This window comes from Struthio camelus, chromosome 1 (assembly GCF_040807025.1).
Source record: "Struthio camelus isolate bStrCam1 chromosome 1, bStrCam1.hap1, whole genome shotgun sequence".
NCBI classification, from domain to species: domain Eukaryota; kingdom Metazoa; phylum Chordata; class Aves; order Struthioniformes; family Struthionidae; genus Struthio; species Struthio camelus.
In genome coordinates, this window is record NC_090942.1 from 148,337,096 (window position 1) to 148,360,752 (window position 23,657).

Below are 23,657 nucleotides of genomic sequence, written 5' to 3' on the forward strand. Positions count from 1 at the left end.
TTAAGTTGATGGACCTATCTGACGAAAATGGTTTTTCCTGCATTTCCTACATCAGATGAGCATGAACACCTCTTCAAGCCAGACAACAATATTAATTTTTAAAATGTTTGTGACTCTTGCCCAAGCATTTGGAGAAGGACTAGCTAGATATTCAAGACTGCTCTAAAACCTGAGGCAGCAAGAGGCTCTAACACATTGAGTTCAAGAAACTTATTGAAAGAAAACATGTGAGGGGGGAAAGAGGGAAGGGAGGGAATTGGTATGATCACCCAGCTTCTTCAGTGTTAAGGGGATCATACTCTTAACTCTTCATGGGGCCTTCCCCTGGAGTTGATTAGTATTACAGAACTGGGAAGTAAAAACTAACTGAAGGTTTGTCGTGCTGTGAGTTAGGCGATGTTAGCCTTCAGTATTTCATCTTGTTTCATCCCTTAAGATCACAGACAAGTGAATGCCACAAGTTTAGGGTAGGTGTGGAATATATATGTACTTGCCACTTGTTTGTATAATATGCATTACACAGTGTCAATACCTTAAACTTGATGGATCTAAGGAAAGAGCTTCTGCAGTCTTGATGGTTGTGAAATGTCACGTTGAAATAGTCAAAGGTAACTGCCACCACTGAAAAAACTAATCCAGTGTAATCCAATGAAGCATTCCAATTTTTGGCCCTCGGTTCAAGAATGCTCTACTGAAATTAACATGTTCAAACCATCAGGAGTGAAAAACTTGATGTTATTGCCGGACCTTGGCAGACTGGATCAGACTGGTTCCTACAGTGTTGTCTCTTATCACCTCAGTTTCACAGAGCGGCCCCTTAATGTCATACAGTAAGTCAGTGCATTGGCAGGCCAGCCTGAGAGTCCAGGCTGGAACAGCTGGAGCAGCTTTTGGAGGCTTTGAGGTACTGTTAAATCTGAACATCTTAAATGTTAGTCGAAACCTTTTCCTCAGACATGATACACCTAAGTGGTTTTCACCTTATGTTCACCTCTTATGTCGGTCTTTTTATTTATTTCTGTCGCAGCAATTGTCTGTTTCTACGTTCCAGTTTGAAATGTGTGGTACTGCTTACTGTATGATTATGTTGTGATCATCTAGAATTTGAGTGGTAAGCCCACTTTAACTGAGATACTAAGTTCCAAAATTCAGAGCTTTTCTGACTAAATTTGTCTGAAGTCTACCTGAGGTAAAGTTAGTAAATGTATCTTACTGGAATTCAGAAAAACACACTATTATTTTCTAGCTACTTGAGCCTCTCAAAGCTTTGCTTTGGAACACCCTGAGAAACTAGTTCTTTTGTCACTGAAAGCATACTTATGGTTCAGTAGCATGCTATAGGGTCTTTAAAACTGAACCCTTATCTGGATTGTCAGAGAAGGATTTCAGCTGTTTCTTTACCATTCTGTCCTCTGATTGCAATGCAATATCACTGGCAACTGAAACTAAACTGGAAGTAAAATAACCTTTACCTTTTGATATAAGAAAAGAGGGACCTGCCTGTCAGGAAGTCAAATTACTCTGTACATCTGATTAAGGGTTTGAAATTACTGGGCTGTTGTAAGCAAGTATAGTTTCATAAAGTTCTGAGATAATATTTAGGCCCAGTTCCACGCATAGGTGCAGATGGGTTAAAGTAAGAGCTTCAGGTTTTGTTTTTTTTTCCCTGATTCAGTTATAAGCTCACTGACTGCAGCTGTCACTCAGAGCTAAGAGCATTTCTATGATTCTTGTTTAGGCTAAATTACAATTTATATATATGTGTGTGTGTGTATATATATAACTTATAGATAAATTTAGCCTGAACAAGAATATGTGTGTGTATATTTTTTATTTCTCCTCCTTTAAGATGTCTGATTTTGGTAAAGATGAATGCCACAAAATTCACAGCCAGTATTCTTGCAGTGGGATCACTTTTGTTTCTTTTTCCACAAAACTTTTATTCAAAGTATACTTGGTACTGTAGTTCTGTGTCTTTACACAGAAAGTTTACAATAAAAACTAATATACCTAATGTTTCTCAAGTTAAATTTTAGGATTACATTTTAAAAAATTAACTTAAATTTTCACTCTTCGGTAAACTTCTAACAAGTCTTGGACACTCTAGTTTTCCAGATACTTTCCTGAACTTTGTTCCCCTCCCAGCATAGACCCAAAGTTTTCTTAAACTGTAACTCCAGGGCCATATGAAGTACCACAGAAAATACTGTGAAACTTATGGTATGTAAAACGGAGAATCCTAATGACCCTAAAACTTGAGAAAACGCACCTACACTATGTAAATACACTTCTAAGAATAAAAACACTGTTTTTCCTTAAGAATAATATAACGGAGTACTATGAGATATGGAGGAGAAGGGAAGATGGACCATACAAAAATATTCAGTTTCACAATACATGTGAACCTGGTGTCTGTAAGCATAAGCAATTCATTAGTTGTAAGTTATCTATGCTTCTGACATTGGTAGGTTTATTACAAATCTTATAAAGGAAAACTGACAATAATTAAAGAGAAATCAGGTGCTATGTAGAAGTGCTATTGATGAAATTTAATAAATTGCTTTATTCCCAGTTGAGTACGATGCGTAGACCATAGCTTAAATGGTGGTCCTCCACCTAGATGCATAAAAGCTTTTTTTCCTAAGTATTCCTGAAGTTTTGCTGCTTAATGTTTCCTTGGAGTACAAATTGTAATGGTGACTGTCTCTAACTTCCATGACTACTTTGTCCAAAGTGTTTAAAGTATGTTATACACAACTGTATGTAAGATAAGATTTCTTGGATTGACTAATTAGAGACAAAAATATATATATTTCATCGTGCTCATTTCTGTCTACATTTATACCAGCAATTTGTAGAGACTGTTTTGTTAGAAGTACTGAACTGAGATTTAAGACGGAGCAAAGTTAGGATAGCTACCAAACGGCGTGTTGAAAATAAGCAGTTGAATCTACATTGAAAGTACCTTTATGAACAACTAAAGAGAAGGAACTGTAGTATTCTTATCTTGCTTAAGGAAGTATTGTCAAATTTGACTTGAATCTTATTTAAGGCTTTTCAAAAGTGAAGGGCAGCAAAAATGGTTTCGAAATTTAATGTTAAAATAGAACCAAATCTTCTTCTACAGTTTGATTTGAAAAGTTTATTTTCTATTGCTGAAGCTGAAAGAATGCAATACCATTAAAAGTAGTTGGCTTGCTGCTGCTGGCATAGGACCATTTCATGAACAAGCATATTAACAAAAAATGTACTATGACCATTTAAGTTACTGCATTGTACAAAAACTTGCTTGGATTCTGTGGCTTTACTTAGTGGCTTATATTGCCTTGCCTTAACTAAAATGATTTTTTTGACAATCTAGTACAAAGTTGATTTGATTAACTCTACAGTAAATTTTTTCCTTGCATTCTTTTCAAAATAGTTAACTTGGAACTTAGGAGTGGTATGCAGAAATCTAGAAATATGCAAAGCTAAAGAAATCAGCCTGAGCTGTACAATTCAAGGAAAAAAAAAAAAAGAGGACCTCTGTAGAGCTGTGGTAGCTGTATGTTTAGTTTTTTTAATAAAAATTCCCTGCTGGGAAGTAGGAATAGACTTTCTAATACTGTGAGAAGTAGCTCAAATAAAAGTGCCTGGATGTGAGCAACTTGGAGAGTGTTTTTTAATTTCCTTAATTTGAATATCTTGAAAAGGAGTAAAAGTTGTAATCCCTGAGGATGCTGGAGCTTTGGAAGAGAATGGAATTTTCATTTGGTCCAATATAGCTTGAATAATACTCTTTGTAGATGCTATCTATCCTGTAATCCAGCAGATTATCTGCAATATCCTCATGCTATCACTTTATTGACTGAAAAACTTGCTGTCACCTCTCTGTATCACTACATAACAAATGCAAAAGGTGTGTTCTAGATCCTTCTTTTTTTAAAAAAAAAGGTATCTTTCAAAAAGATGGAATTAATGGTATAGAAAACTGTAAATTACAGGGCTGTGAGCTAACGCTATTGTTATGGTAGAACAGTCATCTACTCTGTTTTAGGCTATGTAGTAGATTCCTAGTATTTAAGTATTCTTTGCGTTGTGTCTTTCTTTGAAAGAATACTTTTGCTAATCGCCACAGAATGCCATTTAAAGTCGCATTTAAAGAACACTAAAGGAAACAAAAGTTTGGGCCAGTATCTGACAGGACATATTTGGGTGTCCAAACAAGCTTGTTCTTTGCCTAGTCATGCGGAGATGTGACTGAATCTCATCTAAGCATATGATCATTACATTTGGGAAGATTTGTGTGAACCTAAGTCAACCTAGTCCAGAAAATGGTCAGTTCTTTAATCACAGAATGGCCAAGGTTGAAAGGCACCTCTGGAGATCATCTAGCCCAACCGTCCTGCTCAAACAGGGTCCTCTAGAGCACACTGCCCAGGATCGCGTCCAGACGGCTTTTGAATATCTCTAGGAAAGAAGACTCCACAACCTCTCTGGGCAACCTGCTCCAGTGCTCAGTCACCCTCACAGGAAAGAACTTTTTCCTCATGCACAGATGGAGCTGCCTGTGTTTCAGTTCGTGCCCGTTGCCTCTTGTCCTGTTGATGGGTACCACGGAGAAGAGTCTGGCCCCATCCTCTTGACACCCTCCCTTCAGAGACTTGTACACGTTGATCAGATCACCTCTCAGTCTTCTCTTCTCCAGGCTGAACAGGCCCAGCTCTCTCAGCCTTTCTTCATAGGAGAGATGCTCCAGTCCCCTCATCGTCTTCGTAGCCCTCCGCTGGACTCTCTCCAGGAGTGCCATGTCTCTCTTGCACTGGGGAGCCCAGAACTGGACACAGTACTCCAGGGGAGGCCTCCCCAGGGCTGAGGAGAGGGGCAGGATCACCTCCCTCCACCTGCTGGCAACACTCTGCCTAATGCACCCCAGGATGCCATCGGCCTTCTTGGCCACAAGGGCACATTGCTGGCTCATAGCCACCTTGTTGTCCCCCAGGAATCCCAGGTCCTTCTCTGCAGAGCTGCTTTCCAGCAGGTCAGCCCCCAGCCTGTCCTGAAGGGGGTCAGCCCCCATCCTGCTGCATGAGGTTATTCCTCCCCAGGTGCAGGACCCTGCACTTGCCTTTGTCGAACTTCATGACATTTCTCTCCGCCCAACTCTCCAGCCTGTCCAGGTCCCTCTGAAGGGCAGCACAGCCTTCTGGTGTGTCAGCCACTCCCCCCAGTTTTGTATCATCAGCAAACTTGCTGAGGGTATGCTCTGACATCATAAATCTTGATTGAGACTAGAGTTCATTCAAGTTAATTTTTTTTGTAGTTATCAATTATGATCATTTCCACTTAAGTAGTGCTGAAGCAAATCTTTTTACATATCAGCCTTCACTGACATGAGTTAGTTAAACATTACATTTTATTACCCCTTATTACCTATCTGTTTATTTTAATGATCAGCAGGTGGTTATGAGTAGCCATTTCCCATTAAACAGCTGACTCTTGCTTTCTAGCATTTGCTTAAATGAACAGTTGGTTGCTATCACTTCCTTGTGCTCATGCCCATTTTAATAACTTTTAATATTTTGTGCTTTGTTGCATCTACTTAAGGTGTATTCTGTTCTAATTCAACCTAATTTAAGCTTCTTTGAAAAGAATGTGAAGGATTTCTCTCAAATACTTATGTCTTGCATTTGAGAGTTTCCAACTTAAGAGTAGCCCACTAGAGCACTATGTGCCCTGAATCCTTTCGTTCAGTATGGCTGCATATCTCAAGTTCTACATGTGATGGGAGAGTAAAATAGCTTTAACTTAAATGAAAGTGGTGCAGAAACTGAGTGGTGCATTTGGTTGCATGTTTCTTTACCTGATTTTTAAATATAAAATATTAGAAATGATGTTCTTCCTATAGGGTGCCTCATTAGTGTTGTAACCCTTAGGCACTTCCCAACATATCTAAACTCTCCTTAATTTTTTTCCTTGTCCATTTCTAGGTATGAAGCAGAACTGAACCCTGTAGACCATCAGAAGGCCAATGTTCTAAAGTATCAAATGGAAAAAAGACCATTTTTTGAAATGCCTTCCCATCTGGCTGATGTAGACTTGGATGAATATGACTACGAAGAGGACTTTGAGTAGTGATTGTCGTCAACACTTACAGAAGAAAAGGGATAGTCTGCAGCAGGTCTGCTACACACTTATACATTTCAGTGGGTTTTGTTTCCAGGAAGTCAGCTGAGTTTTGTGCTAAAAAATATTTAATCACTAGACTACCTTTTAAAGCAAATAAGTGCATTTGTATGGAATGATGAAACTTTTTGTATTTATTCAATAGACTATAGTTTGTAAAATAGATTAAAATATTTATTTATAGATGTTGCATAATTCCTTCTTGGAAGAATAACAATATTTGACTTTAGAGAAAAGTAATTACTGTTTTTAAGAGACGACTGTATAACTCTTAAGTTGATGTGTGGTGCACTGACCATCTCCATCCCATATGTAAATAGATGTCCCTGTCCTTGTGTGGGAAATAAGGAGACAATTTATACGTGACCTGCAATGCTTATATGCTCATGACAGTTTCTAGGGGTTTTTTTTTTGCCTTGGCAAGGAAGAGACATTACCATGAGCTCTTATTTGCAAACAGTTTCATTTGACAAGCTGAGCGTATTAGTGCACGTGGAAAACTAATGGCTGAAACAAGTTGCTCCTCTTTTCAATGTAGTCCTTGTCTGCCCCAACTTTAACTTTGCTTGCCCTTTTAAACGTAAGTCTTTTCATTGATGTTCATTATAAAAAGATAATTTAATAATGAAGTCTGTTTTAGTGTTCATACTTGATCCAAAATGAGTGTTTTAATTCATGTAGAAGGAACCAATTCTTTTTTTTTTTTTAAGTCAGTCCTTTGTATAAATGTTACTTGATCAGTGATGTGCACTAATTTGTTGCGGGCATTCAGTGCTTTTGTCTATCCCCTGCCTTCAGTTGTTTGCTATTGACACATTCCATGGATATTCAAACAGTGTCACAGCAGCTTGAAATTGTTGCCTCACTTTACTGTTAAACAGATTTTGTTGAAAAATGTACAAAAAGATGTAAGTTATTTTTGGTTGCAGTGTACATCTCAAAGGTTTTAAAAATCATGTTTGTATTTTCAAATAAAGATTTTCATACATGTAATTTACTGATTCTAATTATTATGGTATGTAGTACATACAATTACCTTCTTACTATTAAAGATCCATTTAAGATACTGTGTGTTACATATGTATGCATGCCAGTTAGGTAATTGCATCAAGCTGTTTACTCAGAAAAATCATGCACTAGCAGATTTTTCTTCTTCCTAAAACCAGTGTTTCTAAACAGCTGGAAGTGGTACTGAAAAAGCAATACCACTCAGCTCATCACAAGATTTTACATAAAGAGACTTAAAAACCTGTGTCAAATGTAATGAAACTAATCACTAACACGTGTTAGTGAATTTTACCAAGGAAAACAAGTTATTTTAATCCCCTTCCAAGTCTTTTTAAAAAACAAAAAAAAAATCCCGAGTTTATTATTCTAATTTTAATGCAAACTGCTAAGTGTTAAATTTCTTTAGTAGTGGTCAAGCAGCTTCCCCACCTCCTTGCCCTGCCCTGTTTTTTTGGTGGTGGTGGTTTTGTTTTTGTTTAATACATATGTATTAAAGATATGTACAGGGCATTCATTTTAAGCTCCCTTCTCTGAGGTAGGATGTGGAAGGATGACTAACTTGCTCTCTAGGATATGATCTTAAATTTCTTCTGCTGTTCAAGAGGTTGTAGTCTCCTACTTTCCCCTACCTGAAACCCTTCATTTGGAAGCCAGCTTCTTTGTATTTAATGAATAGCCTGTTAAATCCTGCTCTCAATTATACTTTGATAGCCCTGTCCATTTTTCCTAAAGGTCTTGCACAGATTTAACAGAGTAAAATACAGTGTTACTGTGGAAATGGCTTTTCTTGCAATACATGAAATAGAAAGACTAGTGTGCATTACCATAGATGGGTATTATATCCCTTTTACTTTTGTTACAAGACTAACTTAACTTAAACAGTAGCTTAAATGATCTATATTTGCTGAAGTCCCAGGCAGAACAGCTGTATGCTGCCTACCATGTAAGTGTTTAGGCCAGATCCACGTTTGTGGATGATAGTGTTCAGCCCTGTGATGTTTCCAACTAACTTTTAAATGCCTACCCACTGTATATTTTTTAGGGACACACTTCAAGCCTGTACAGAGGTATATGGAATGAGTCACTGTGGGGATCAAAAACAAATTGGTCTGAGTGAGACTCTATTATAGACAAGCTAGTAAAAATTTTGAAGACTACAGCAGCCTTAAATTTCACCTGACACTTACTTAAGAGTCTAGAACATACTTTCTTCTACTCAGTTTTAACTCTATGATGGAGTGAGGGCTAAGGAAGGAAGCCTGAGCCTGCTAATTCCCCTGTTCATTGCACTAGCTTACTGAATACTGTAACTATTTAAAATGAAACATAATGATTTCATGATTGCCACTTCAGGACAGTTGATAGCCTGGTACCTAGGGGCCATTCACGGCTTTCACCTTCATGTTCTTGGGAGCTGAAGTCTCTGTTCTAATTTGCCCTTTTATTAAATCTACACTGCTAGCACTAATGCTAGCACTAATGCTGGTTTTTTTCCTCAGACTGTGTGGGAATATCACTTGCACCATCCAGTACTAATAGCTAGCAGTGGTTATGTGGTTTATTTTGTAGTTACAATCCAAAACACAATTAAAAAATGCAACTGATGATAGAATTAATGCAGCACACAATTCCATTGAGCAGTGACAAAAGGTCAGCAAAAGCAACCAGAATCCCCTAGCTACTGCCTCTGAAACAGAGTGAAGACTAACATTTCTTGGAAAATGGAAAAGCTACTTTTGAATTGCTACATTTTTTACAATCTATTTACATCATATTTTCAAGCTTTATGTTTTCCAATACACTATTACTGTGTGAAGAACTTCTCCAGAGGAAAATAGTTATAGCTGGTCCACTGTTTGTTTACTAGATGTCTTGATGCCAAGTTTCCTGGGAGCACACCCTGATCCCACAACTACTACTGTTCTATAAGCATCAGGGTTCAGAAATATTTTAAGAACATTTGATCCAGCTTTTCTATTTAACAGGCAGGAAACAGGACAGCAAAGTCACTTCACATCACCACACAGGTGCTGGGGTCACCCAGTGGTCACACCTAGGCCAGGCTCTCCATGACCAGATACAAAGAAACAAATACATAGGCACCTTGGTTATTGTAAATGGAAAGAGGGCACCCAGCAGAACAGTGCCTCAGGTCTGATCAGAGCAAGGTAGTATCATCTAGTTTACAGACCCTTTGAGCTAATATTTCTAAACTACCCTGATTCCAATTCTTAGCTTGGGCGTTTTTCCAAGACAGCGCAGAGGACCAGGATGACAAAGTTTAATAATAATGTCTAGAACTCCCACAACCTTAGAAGCACACCACCAGTCGAATCAGCAATACCAATAAGTGGCAAAGAAGTGGAGAAATCAACCACAGTGCTAATAACTGGTTCTGGGTAGGTGCCTACACAGGGAGTTTGACCTAATATCTATCTGCTACTTGCTGGCTAAGCTTTAGATACCCAAAAAAGAACTGTCCCACTGCCTTGGTTGATGGTGTCACATCCAAGTTTTCAGTTCAGCCATTTCCAGAAAGAAGTGGTAGCATGTTCTTAACGTCCATTTCTCCTCTCAGCTTCTTCTCAGCTGTCCTATACCAGAAAGAAAAAAAGAATATCCAAGTCAGTCATACTGAAAACATCATACAGGAGCATACAGGGAATTAGACTAAAGGCGTGGCCGCTATCCACTTTGCAACTTGGCCACAGCTGGCTACTAGAAAGTACTATGCTTAGCTTCCACAACAAGAAAGAGACATGTCTATAGCATGAGGAGCCCAGAAAAGACACCGTATACACAGTCCACATAGTTAGTGGATTTTAGTGCATTTTCTGTATGGTTTCTATCTTGGTCCACTGATTTAAATTATTTTATTATCTATCTTCTATTGACTGCTCCATTCACATTGTCCAAACAAACTAGTATTCTACACTTTAAGAGGCATATGACTAAAAGGTAGGGAAAGGCTACTTTTTCTTCTTTTTTTTTTCTTGAGTAGTTACTTAAGTATGGTCCTTTTAAAGGACCAACTATGAGAAGAGATCATTTGCTCAGCTTTACTGGAACACCTCATTTAAGAACTCAAAAATCAGAAAGTGTCTTCTAATGTGGCTATGGATCCTAGATAACCAGAAGACATTAGAAATCAAGGGGCTGCCTGAATCACTGCAAAAACTGTCTGCCAAACCCTAGGTTTACACTGTAGTCAAGTTGTATGTATACAAGTCATAGATGGTAGGAGGGGATACAAGAGAAAAAAAAACCTGAAACAGCCCTATGCAGTAGCTGACACAGCAAACTGCTAGAGGAAGGAAGGGAAGTGATAACTAATGGAAAAGGCTTCATTTTTTTTTTCCAATCCTTTCAATACAACCACTGCTTCAAGACTCAAGGTTTACAACAGCCTATTTGAGACCTCACACTTCCCTGTCCCAAAGGGTTAGACGACCTTCACTACTGGAAGTCTTCATTCCTGAGCTGAGCTGAGACCCAGGCAGACAGCTGCAGTTTTGCCACACTTAACGTCTGATCCTGAAGGCAACCAGGGCCCACTAGAAAAACCCCTGGCTACGCTGGCTGCTACTCTAAGCCTACAACATTCACATGCTTCCCTTCAATTCTCCAGTTGGTTTAGAGACAAGTTCATCTCCCAGACAGGCTCTCACGGAAAAGAGCAAGAAACAAGGGATGCTTCAGAGAGGTCCCAGGGCTGACCACTGGTCAGATACATTGAGTCTTTCAACCCACAGAGCATAGTGCAAACACCATTTTTGCAGTTGACATTCCCTGCAGGCCATGCAGCAGTACCATCTGCAATGTGTCAATAATTTGAAGCAACTAGAGCAAATGGCTCTTAATTAAGGAGTTTCACATTATGGGAAAAGGAAACTGGATCCACCTCATAATGGATCCTAGCTGATTTTCAATGTACTTTAGGATGTCTAGATGCTACAGTAAGAATTGTCTGACATGCAGATAAACCACCTGAACAATGAGACCTCACCCAGGGCTGGAAAGGGAAGAAATGAAAACCCCTTTCCTCAGGTTGAGAGGGGTGGCAAACAAGCATGGCAGCCAAATGGGCTCTCATGTGGTTCTGAACTCTTACTTACCTGCCTCAAGTACAGCTGTCCACAGAGCTGGAAAACCCAAACCTAAACTATCATTACCTGGTCTGCACCAACCACATCAATATTGACATCATCACTTGTGTCTTCTGCCTGATCCTCTACTGAGGCATCTTCTGTCTTGATCTCATCTTGCCTGAAACAAAAAGCCAAGTCTTGAGAAGCTATTTACAACAGAGGTTCTCCATTGCACAACTTTAACTTAAGGCAGAGTAGTTCACAAATTTCTCTGTTTCTGAGATACCCACATAAGGTAGCCCACGTTTCTGACCCATTATTTCCCAGATACAGAAGAGCTCATGGACCGAGGAATTTCTATTAAAACAGTTCAGAAACAAATCATCAATCTAAAAAGGGGCTGAGTCTGCAACCTTCTACATGTTTAACTAATTTTTGTTCTATTTCATTTTTATTTAACAGGTCCATGTGAACAGGTGTCCCATGACCTGGGAAAATGCGCATCTTTCTGGGATTTGTATTTCATCTTTTAACCTACCAGCATAGGGAAATGGCATGTAACATCTCAATAAATGAACTGTATCATGGAAAAGGATTTCCAGTTGAGCACTCCGAGTGTGTTACAGAGCTGTAGAGTACAGGCTCCCTATTTCTGCAATACCTCCAGTTCCACAGGGTTTCACTCATGTGTGCGTGTACATGCTGCACACAGATATGTACCTTCCTAAAAGAAAGTCACTAGCAACATAGCACCTAGTAGCAGATCTGCAGAGACAAGAATCCTCTCTTTCACTCTCAGAGAAGCAGAAAGCAGTCATCTCCAGCTGCAGCAAACAGCCAGGGAATAACTGAAACCATGGGCTTCTGATCAGGACCAGAGACAACAGAAGTGGGACAGGGAATCCTCTTTCTTTCTTGTCTTTTTCTTCCCCTGCTTGATAGTACTCCAGGGAATAACGGGAGCCGTGGGACAACAGGGAACAATCATGCTGAAGCAGCAAATGCAGATATTGGTCTGAGAAAACCAAAAACACAACCTGTCCTTGGGACAAAGCCTGTAAGACAGACAAGAGGTGTACACAGTCTGTCGCTTTGCACAAGGAAGTATTATATTAAGCAGTGGCAGAGGAAGGCAGAGAGACTCCAGGCATCAATACCAGGACAGTGAAGGAGCTTGTAAAGCAGAAAACTCTCACCTGTATCTTCTCTGCAGCCCTAGTGGACAAAGGAATGGCAAATGTTCTTGCAAGTGCATCTCTCGAGATTTCAGCTTCTTTCTGCTTTTCCCTGCTGCAGAGGCAAGCTGGGAAGCACACTGGAAATCTGCATCTTTGCTTGCTGCTTCAGTATGGCTGGTTTCAGGCAAAGACCCTGGAACAGACAGTGAACAGATCTTGTTCTTCAGCCTCATCCTCAGAGGTCATGAGATGACCATTTCCAAAAGCAGCATTCCTTACTATGGGGAAATAATGGAGGCCAAGCTCAAAGAGAGACTTGGAGCAAAGCATTCATTTGTTGAAGGACGCAGCTAAAAGCCACACAAGAGAAAATAATTTGCCCACTGGGCATTTTTGCAATTAGATTTATGATCCCGTCCCCAGCCTGTAAGTACTATCAGCACTGCCAAGTCTACAAAAATCTCAAGAAAGGAGCGCCTATGGGACACAAAGGAACAAGCTGTTTGAAGGCAGGTCACTGAAAAGAAAAACTCTGAGAAAGAATGAGAGAAATGAAAGGATGCTCTGGAAAAAAATACCCTTTCCTTCCCAAACTGTATGTATCCATAACACATAGCATTTTTACTGGCAACTGCTTTCATCATGGCTTTACTACATTTATCGAATCCCCACCATGCTGGTGGGCCAAATACCTCATTACAGATTGGAAAGCCATGAGAGCTGCTAAAGCCTGGGTTCAGCCCACATGACTGTAACCCTGAAGTTAGGTGCATAAACCTGCAGGCTCCTTAGAGATTCAACAGGGAGAAAGATCCCAGGGGATAATTCAGCCCAGATATCTGAATCACCTGGAAATACCTCTCCTCTCTTGATTATCTACAAGATCATAGAGCAACAATGCCCGTAACTTAAGAACTGGAAGTAATGAACCCAGCCCCAACGACACAAACAAATGCCAGAGCTCAAACAGAGAAGAATACAAGATTATCTGAATACACAGGGTCAAAAGATCAACTTCCCTCCTAGTAAGTGATCAAAAGACCTTTAACAACAACAAGGCTGAAGGTAAAAACCAGAATTCAAACTGGAAAGTCTACAACATCCAACAAACTGTGGTACTGCTAATGCAAAGCATGAAGAAGTGCTGTCCCAGTTTTTGCTGAGACACAGCAAACACAGCTGATCCAGAACAGTGAAGTTTTCATACCATTAGACAATTTCCTTTTAAAAGATGTCTTAGATGTGCCCACGGGGGACCACTCTCCTAAACTGCTGAGGACAGAGCTCTCCTCATCTTCATTTGCCAATAAAGAGTTTCTGTACCAAACCAAAGGCTGCCATTCGTCTCCTCTGCAAGACAGTGGTTCTGCTATATACCTCTGTAAGTAAGTGTACCTAGAGAAAACCAAAAGCAAGCATAAGAAAACTCAGTATCTTTTCCCTCAATATCCAGGGAAGGTATTACTAGAAAGGCATTTTTCCTTAACTCTACAAACAGTTCAGGCAGAACTGTCAATCAAGAAAAGGAAAGGGCATCCTGTTTCCTCGAAATCAAAACAGTGTAAATGCCTTCAAAGCTAAGAACTGCGAAGAGAACTTTAGCATTAGAAACAACATTTGATTCCTACGAACTACAGAGCTACATCAGTCTCTAAAAAGAATTCCTTATGTAGGAAAAGTCACTGCCAATTGCTCCTGCCAGGAAGCAGTTTGAACAGAGCAGTACTGTGAGAGGATGTGCCCCTTTTCCTGGTGGCCTTTTTCTGCCTCACAGATTGCAATGCAAAGGAAAACCCAAGTAAATGATACTCCTTGCGACGCAGTAGTATAGCAGGTTGGGAAATGGGATATTTGGGCCAGAAAGTGTCTGTTTTATCAGAATTAAGGAAAAAAAAACCCACCTTTTTGTACGGTCGTATCAACCCCAATCCAATTCTCTCAGGTTCATAATAAAATTTCAACTGTCTGCAAAAGCAGTTAACACCTCTGCAGTTATGACAACACAGAGGATGCAGGAAACATTAGTTCAAATCCCTCTTCTGCCAGATTCAAACCAGAAACCTGACACTGGGCCTCCCTAAATCCCAGGTGAATTATTTAATTGCCATGCTATCATCTTTTCTGGAGCAAGGAGGTCTCCTTCAGACATTCTTTTTGGAAAATAAGGATATTTCTGATAAAAGTGTTTCTGACCCACTTCTATTCACAATAATAAGAAACGAAAAGCAGTCTGACTCAGGATTAGAAATTGGATATTCACTGCATTTTAGCTACAGCTCATCACTTTAAAATCAAGTCCAGTGTTATTAAAACAGACCCCACCTTAGCCAGGACCAAAAGTGACAGTTTTAACACCAGCCTGTACAGTGTATTGCTTTTTCTTTGATTCAGAGCGTGGCCTGGAAAATATCAGACATTTCATCTGCTTTGCAAAACAAGAAAACCAGTGCTGGGAGGCGGTTAGGGTAAGCATTGACTCTGAAACAATTAGAGTCATGCACCCTGGGGGCCCCAGGGATCAAGAAACCCTGGTAATGGAATTTGTTGGTTTCAAACAAGCACGTATTGTAACTACTGTTTTAGGGTCTACTCCAAATGCTAACAGTGTCAATGGAAAGAGTCCTACTGATTCAGGAATCAGGCCCTTCATGCTGCTTGCTATTCAATAACTCATTCAATAACTGTGTATTTTGTGGTACAGACCCATTGACAAGTCAGCTATTTTACTGCTATAACCTGAGTATTTACAGGAGGAGGAGGTTAAAATCCATATACTTAGATGGTGTTGAAATATACTCCTTTCTAACAAATGCCCATATTCTGTATCTCATCTGTTATAGGTACTTTCACATATGTTAATATACAGACCTGGAGGTCAATCCCATGATTAATAACAAAAATGAAAATAGCCAGATGTTTATTTCCAAAAGTTCATGTTGACTTAAAACATTCCAATCAGTAATTTATGATGCAGCTAGACCTAAATATTTCTAAGAGGAAATATAATCTCCAGCCCCTGCAAGGCATTTTAAACCTCCCAGAATAGAAACTCTAGAAACATAGTCTGAACGTAGTTCTGGACATAACTGCAATTTCCCCCCCTGTGAATTTTATTGTTTCCCATTTGTTTCCAGCAGCAGTGGGTTGGTCCAAGGCAGCAGAAACTAAAGTCAAGGAGCACACCTTGCTAAGTTTTGTATTTCTCATGAAAATTTTCATTGAATAAATCTGCCTGAATGTATATAATACTGTTTTCCTGGAATATACCCACAGGTCAGGAAGTTAAATACAGCTAAAAGAGAAAAATCATCAGGATATAGCCTTAAACCTGCCCACATCATTGATGAAATATTTCTCTCGTGTTTGTTTAGACATGATCCCTGGAGGTAAATTAAGTTACGAAGTTTTTCAAGGATGGATTAACAGAAGTCTACTTAATGCAGAAGTGTCACCACACTGATGATAACAGCAGTTTAAAATCCAAGCCACAAGGGCAGAGTTGCACAGAAATTGCACAAAACCAGTTCTAGTGGTGTATGTCAAAGATTCTGACTGAGAAAAATGCAAGAACAGAAAGGAAACTTATCACCACCTACAGATTATCCACTTTAGACTACCAGGGTCCTAGTCAGTCTGTGTCAAATATTTTTCTTTGATATTTTGCATTTTGGGTTTGAACTCATTTTTTAAAATATAGTCTGGATAGCTGGCAATCAGTAATGCATTTTATTTGCCATAAAAAGTAAGAGGAAATTACACATTTTACTGCTCTTGACCTTTGCTATTTAAAACATGGTTGATGATCCCCAATGGAAGCTAACCTCCAATTTAAGTTTAAAGTGACACAAGGAGCAAACAAGTTATACGGGGCTCAGCAAGATATGGAGTTTTCTTTTTCACTTGCTGCTGGTTTCTTCTCCAAAGTGGAATGTTTCCTGTCAGCTACTAGAGTAATTTGCTCAGAAATTCAAAAAGACAAATGTGTAATGTTTCATCTTACATTCCCAAGTCTTCAAATATGCTCTCAGGAAAAAGGGAATACCTGTTACATATTTTGAAATAATTTTCCCAGTGTCTATAAATAGAAGACTGAAGAGCAGAGATTCAAAAGAAGCAGCACTGACCAGGGAAGTAAAGGCAAAGGTCAGGCAGAAGCAAGGGAATTATTTCCTTCCCAAAGTGAGTTAAGGCAGGTGAAGAAGGCAATAACAGATATAAACATCTGCCTCTCTGTTAGGATGCATAATGCCCAATGATGCCAGAAAAAAAGATATTATTCTTATATTATTAAATTTAAATTTTAAACCACTGTAAAACATAGAGGCTTTGAAGTAGACCGTGTCCCATTTCCCTGTAAACAATGAATTCTTAAATTTAAACATCCCTATCATGAATAGTGACATGTGTATCTTTCTATTCCAAACATATTACATGGAACTTGTAATCCAGCCCCGAACTTGTGGAGTTTGATCATTACAAAATAACGATCCACACATTACCTGTTCCTCAGTATTTTTTGCCTTGCTTCAGAAAAGCATTCCTGCTTCTCCACTAGCCACTCAAGCTGCAAATCCTCTTCCCCAAGTTAACAGTCTTCCCCGTAGAAAAATCCCCACATGAGACTGTAACTCTGTCTAAAAAAGGGCTAGAATGGACACTGTAAATATAATTTGAAATAACTGCTACTACAAAATTAAATGGAAAAGAGAACAAACAAGTGACCCTTCAGCCAACAGCTGACTGATTTCAAAAGTTCTCTGAAAAGTTCTTGAGCAATTTATCCAACATTGTAGGTTCAAGCATCCTTTCTACAGGGATTATATAGAACACAAACTGTCTGTGTATGACAGTGCACGAGAACTTAACTTACACTAGCCTTTTGTCAGGCTTTAGCAGCTTGTTGGAAAATTCACTGATGATTAACAGAAAGCTTAATTTAGGAGGCAGGCATTTTCCACCTATTCCAGTAGCTCCTTGAAAGGCAAATTCAATCCCTTCCCTATTGGGAGGAAAAAATATAGAGAGAACAAAGTAACATCATCAACAACTAAGGAAAGCAATTATCAAGGAGAAAGTGACATTATGTGGTACATACTTGTGTATCATGGCTACAGATTCTCTAGATTTCACCTGGTCCCAGCCAAATGTCAGCGAAAAACGACGAGCGAGTTCTTTAATGTTTGTGAAAGAAGTAGAGGACAAGTCCACACCACTGCTGCTGTCATGGCTTTGTACATGTGCCTGAAACAGCTGCAAAAACAGTCCCAAATAACAGTAGGTAAACCTAAAAGCAAGCAAACTGTCATAGAGACATGGGCACCAAGCAACAGATTGTTCGCACAGACAGAAGCCTTACAAAAGAACAGGTAACTTGTGTACTTCAGCAGTATACATCACTGGAACAAGCACAAGGAAACTAACCGTGGACACTGCTGTCCTTAACAGAGAGGCAAAAATTAAAAAAAATACGTGTACACAGAGAATCGATCGCCGAAGGTGACAGCCCCTCTGACCCCATCTCCTATTGGGACTTCTGAGTCAAGCCCAGGGACTGAAATTTGCCTGGGGATTTTTTAGAAAATCAGAACACAAACATACAGCAGCAAGTTTGGCCACAGCGTGGTCCAATTTCTGTAAGTGAGACAGGGTCAAAAGACAGTCTCAGGCCCAATCGCTACCACATTTTTATCTGCTAACGGAACATGGAGGTAGCTTGTTGCCTTCAACCTGTAAACTTTCAAGGTCAAACAAAGGCCAAATAGGGCCTGTTGTCTATGTGATACGTAACACACAGTCTTGACTGTGTCAGCAGAATATGTGTAGCCAAATGCTGCTTACCATCATCTAAGCTCAGATTTCAGGGGTTGGTTCGTAGATCTAAGCCTCTGGTGATGTGTAAGCAAGGCTCATGTATCAGTACCCCCTGTGAGGAGCCTGTTCTGTGGCTTACAGAGCAACCAAGCTAGAAGCAAGTCAGACCCTTCAGAAGAGCTGCACCTCTTTCTTCCACAAAAAAAATACTGAAAATACAGGGGCTCAGAACTGGGTGGGCCCAGATATATTTGTGGTTTCTCAAATACAGTAGGAATCGAGGGTGATCAGTAAAACACAGAAGAACACCATTAACCTCTGCTTAACAGAGACACATACCCAGGAAACACTCTTTAATCTCAAAGATTACACCAATCCTAAAACTACACCTCTGGTGATTAAAAAAAAATAAACAAACAGTACAAAAAAATTACATTGTAAAACAGATGTAATGATTTGGAAGTTCTAATTATGAAATGCTAAGATACATATGCAGAGCAAGTAAAATCAATGAATTTCTTCCTTTATGTTTTTTAAAGAGTTTGAATGATTATTTCCCAATATAGCTGTCATAAGAGCTCCTAATCTCCTGCCTTAATCTTAATCTTACCTGCTGCAGACAGAGAATCAGTGTCTTGGCACTCTGAATTTTGTTATTGTGCCTCGTCCTGCTTAGTGTTTCCTTAATTATATCTCCAAAATCATTGTAGGTCTATTAATAGCAAGAAAATAAATGAGAATTATCATTCTCCTTCTGTAGCGCTGGGAATACACAGAACATTCGTGTGACAAAAGAAGTTCATAAAACACAATCTCTAGCACACTCAAGTTAAAAGATGAAAACTGGACTTTTCATATTATTTCATACACAAAATAATGGTCTGCTCCTTTACGAGGAATGTAAGGTTTAAATTTACACTGAAATTGTTAAGTATTTATTATAACAAAAAAACCCAAGCATCTTCAGGAGAGGAATATGGAGGTTTTTACATTTAGCCTATCACTTGCCTTGAATCTCATGAAATGAAGATCAAGACCCATATTCAGGTATTTCCCACGTCCTGTTAGCCGGTACAAGGCAAGTGCCCACTTTGTGCTGTACTCAACCCTCCTGAAATGCGCTTCAGAGAGGCTGAAGCTTTACCAATTGTCTAGGCATGTGGACCACATGAAATTTAGGCCATCTGAGTATGGACTGCGTAAGCGCTATGAAATGAGTTGGTCATTTCAACATAAGAATGTCTACAGTTAAAAAACTGTCCCACTGATAAACTGCGTTTCTGCAATGGCCTCTTTGGAGGAACCAAGAAGCAGATATTCAGACACAATATATCCTCCTTTCAACTTGCAGTTACCTTGTCTGCAGTGAGGCACTTTTGCAGAGCAATAAGGAGAGATTTGTGCCATTCCTGCTTGATTTTATAGCCCTTTTACGATTGAAAGGATTCTGAACCATAAGACTATTAACCCCACAGCTTTCCTAAACACCAGAGTCACTTTCAGCAACTAAAATGCACTGATAAGCAAAGCAAGCACATCTAAAACCCTACCTTCATGTAATGCTTATAGATCTCAGCAGCTGCAGCTATCTCCACCACGTTATAGACTATCAGCTTGCAATACGCTGCAAGAAGACTCCGCTTTTTGTGCAAGTCACCCAGTTTGCCGTTTTTGTCCTTTCTCTGCTCCTCTTCTGTTAGGTCTAGGGAAACAAAAACACTGAAGCCTTGTTCTGCTACTTTATTCAAGGTATCTCAATTGTAATAACCGATTTTCATCCAAACTGTACAGACTCAGCTGTTCAGTCAACTCTCTAAGCAACAGAGGCTAGCTTACTTGTGCTCATTTCTGTGTATATCACCACACATTGGTTAATTTCTATTTCAAAGCTTCCAAATGATGACAGTGAAAGCAAATTATTTACATAGTCTTCTACTCTGATCTCCACAGGAACTTCCCACTTCTACTAGTCAGAATCTCCTTGTACAACACTGTTCACAACTACAGAACAGAACCAGAGTGCAGAATAAAAAGCACAAACGCACCGAACGGAAGAGATAGACAGACAAATTGTAACCACATTTTTTTCCTTAGAATAACACAAATGCTAGAAGATCAGCACTTAACTCATCAGCAACCCTACAAAAGCTCCCCCACACAGTCAACAAGAGAAGAGTTCAGGTGAAACTCTCCAAGTGGTTATCAACAAAAGTGAAAGAAAAAAGTCATTTCACATCATTATGAATACACTAAGTCTTTGGAAAATGGGTTAATTCCCAGCTGGGAAAGTTGTGAAAAACAAATATTCTTAATAGTCTTCCTATACAGCTGTGAAGTTACTTGAAGAGAGCTTCTTGCAGCAGGTGAGTTGGGATACACTCTTTCCTGCTGCAAATGTAATCTAGCAATTGCCAAAAGGCTCGGTCTTTGACCTATGACTTTGACGTGGTCTGTTTCTGCTTCTGCCACCACTGTGGGCCTGGAAACAAAAGACAAGCGGACGATTAGAAGTATCCGCAAATCAGAGTTAAAACTGAAATGGAGCAGCTGCCAGGTGTGCACACAGACAGGCCAACTCACAGCAAGAGACAAAAACACTCTTTCAGGAAGGAGTCTGCAGTGGAATAGCAGGGATCCTTTGTGAGGAAGACTAAGAAACTGAAAATATCATACAAAATGGGTTTGAAAGAGATCTCAAACGGCCATCTAACCCCAAGCACGATCAACTAATCAGTTTCAGATACATAACATACATAACCTGAAAAATAACTTGTTGCAAAGACTCCTGTAATTGAGATACTACAGCCTCCTTGGGCAATGTTTTCTACAGCAGCTCTACCTTTACCATTAAAGACTCTCTCCTAGTATTTGCCTTCCTACAATATAGGCTCATCACTTCTTGCCATATACACTGTGAACTGGAAAAGCGCAATGCCCAAAACTGGACACAGAACTCCATCCGAACGCAGAGGACGGACAGAGGTGGATGAGGTAACATTCTATTTCTTACCGGCTGTATGCCGGTTTGCACACCACAGGAAGATACCTGCCTTCTGCTCAGCTTTGCAAAGCACGCTGCTTAACTTCAGTCTCAAAACCACAATGAATCACAGATCTGTTCTCAAAACACTCCCAAAAGAAATCAGCCTTCACAATAACTGCCTCTATTTGGTATTTGAATCTGTTTGAAAATGGCAACAGAGCAAAAAGTAGCACAATACTTCCTGTAAAACCCATCCCCCTCTAAACAAAATCCGCTGGTCCTTTCCTCTAATAGCTTTGAAACTGTCTGTGAATTGACAGAGTTACACTGTAACACTGTAAGGCTTTTCAGGAAGGCAGTTAACACGATCATCTCTACTACTACAGTCAGTCTGTCAAATACTTTTACATTCTCATCCACCCCTGTGTTACCTAATTGGCAATATTTCAAATATGGCAATATGGCAAATTCCTATGTTTGATTAGTGGACATGAATCAGCAAATAATAAATGAGTCATTTTGTTTGTAAAGGGGCCATAAAATAGACCAGTCCCCTTTTCCTGCGATGTTCAGTGCAGAGGTCAAAAGACAGCAAAAAAAGGTAGATTGTTTCTTCAGTGATGAACGTGCCCAACCTTTGCTTTCCTTTTCGTCCTCCATGAAAACATGTTCCTGGATAAACAAAAGCAGTTTTTGCTGAAGTGATGTGCTGGGAAGATAATCTAGAAGTCCTGCTGCTTCATTATTATTTGAATCTTGGTGACTCAAAATTAGCAGCCAGTCACAGAGTATCATGAAGGCCTGTATCAAGCAAACAAAGCCAAAGAAGGATTTAGAAACCATGTTGCTTTCCATACCAGCTCCACTTTTCATCTCCATCGCAAACCACCAGTCATGGTCTGGTTTCTACTCTACTTCTTCCTTTCAGGCTAAAGATTTCTATTCGCCCTGACCTCAACAGTCAAATGCCACTGCCAAGTCCTTCCAGAACGTATACCTTAGGATACACTATACACAAGTACCATGCATGAATACCCCTTAAAGATTTTCTGATTTCCATGGGAAGGAAGCTGAGCTCTATTATACCACAAGATCTGCCTTTTAATATGTGTGAATCACAGAACAATTTCTCCCAATTTTTCACTTTTGAAATGATATTCATAGCAAGGCCATAATACCTTTGTCAGGCATTAATAAAGGTATGATAGCGACAAATACACTGATGTCTGTCTAATTAGAAAACACAGGGATTATCAACTGGTAAATTCAGTCATTCGGATTCAGGCTTTGATTCTCCAACTGGATCCATGCAGACATACACCTATGCTTGATTAAAGCACTAATTTTTGTAACATTTTAATGTACATAAGTTTAATTTTCCTTTAAAATAAATAGTTGAGGGATGTTTTTTTAGGAGGTACTTCTCTGCTAAAAGATAAAAATATTGCAAAAAAATCAGTAGAAGGAAATACTAGCATGAAAAAAAAAAGGCATTTAAAAGGAAGAGTGAGTATGAGTGCCAATCAAGTGAAACACAAACACTGACCTTTTCTCTTACATCTTCTTCCTTATGGTGGAGGAAGCACTTGCAAATCTGACAGAAACGCCTCAACTCTCTTCTTAATGCCAAAAGAGTCTCCTAGAAACATATTTAGGAGAAGTGACAGGCCTAAGATGTTAGGGGCTACTATTCAGTGGAGAATTATAGAATAAACTTAACAGTTACATCTTTTTTCTGCTGATACTATTCATTTCAGATAGCACAGCTGATAGCATTATGAAAAAGGCTGACATCTCACAATAGCAGCAGCTTACCAGCTATGAATAACTTAAAAAAACATGTCTTGCTTTTAGGAACCATATCCGGGTAGAAAGGCCATCCCATAAAAACATAATAGTTTTTCCTCCCACTCTGGTGCAGAAAGGTGACAAATCTGTCACATGTGCTCACGCTCGTAGTGTTCAGCAAGTCACAAACTCCTTGCTTCTCCATCTATAGGATGGGCAGCTCTAATGATATTTATTCACTTACATGGCCCTCTAAACATCTAAAAATTTGCAGAATTCAGCTTGTCCTTTTAAAGCAATGATATTAATTTCCAACTTAGAGATGGGAGTAGAATATAAAAACCCTGGTCCATCCCCTCTAACTTTCAGCACCCAACACGTGAATTGCCCTCTGGACTTGCTCTTTTCTCTCTCTCTACCGACAGAGGTATCAACAGAGGTAAGCCAGGTTCACTACACTGCTAACTTTGGTGCTCCTAAATGCAGATGTGTCTATTAGGATGAACCAAGCAACAGAGACTACTTGATTTGCCAACAGCCACATAAAAGACCTTCTGATCCTTTGCTAGGTCCAGCTGTTTTAATGCATTGAGCTCTCAGCAGACAACAGAAGTGGAATGCCATTATAGGCAGGCT

At 39.5% G+C, this 23,657-nt stretch overlaps 2 protein-coding genes across 10 annotated transcripts in view; one reads left to right on the top strand and one right to left on the bottom strand.

The window, feature by feature from the left end:
- Positions 1–7,158, top strand: part of PPP2R3B (protein phosphatase 2 regulatory subunit B''beta) — a 58,107-nt gene extending 50,949 nt beyond the window's left edge. For all 3 annotated transcript variants that reach the window (XM_068922761.1, XM_068922755.1, XM_009666413.2), the window contains one exon: positions 5,970–7,158. In XM_068922761.1, coding sequence (XP_068778862.1) covers positions 5,970–6,114 — 145 coding nt within the window. In that variant the 3' untranslated portion in view covers positions 6,115–7,158. The remainder of the gene's footprint in view (positions 1–5,969) is intronic.
- Positions 7,159–8,713: 1,555 nt separating this feature from the next.
- The window catches only part of LOC104138686 (cohesin subunit SA-2), a 63,769-nt gene continuing 48,825 nt past the window's right edge, over positions 8,714–23,657 (bottom strand). For 6 of the 7 annotated variants that reach the window (XM_068922727.1, XM_068922707.1, XM_068922717.1 and 3 more), the window contains 10 exons: positions 22,780–22,872; positions 21,869–22,034; positions 19,801–19,952; positions 18,861–18,962; positions 17,535–17,689; positions 17,310–17,438; positions 13,647–13,834; positions 12,458–12,632; positions 11,346–11,439; positions 8,714–9,767 (listed from right to left, as the gene is read on the bottom strand). In XM_068922727.1, coding sequence (XP_068778828.1) covers positions 9,759–9,767; positions 11,346–11,439; positions 12,458–12,632; positions 13,647–13,834; positions 17,310–17,438; positions 17,535–17,689; positions 18,861–18,962; positions 19,801–19,952; positions 21,869–22,034; positions 22,780–22,872 — 1,263 coding nt within the window. In that variant the 3' untranslated portion in view covers positions 8,714–9,758. Of the gene's footprint in view, positions 9,768–11,345; positions 11,440–12,457; positions 12,633–13,646; positions 13,835–17,309; positions 17,439–17,534; positions 17,690–18,860; positions 18,963–19,800; positions 19,953–21,868; positions 22,035–22,779; positions 22,873–23,657 lie in introns of those variants that run through there. The other variant, XM_068922745.1, reaches the window with a different exon arrangement.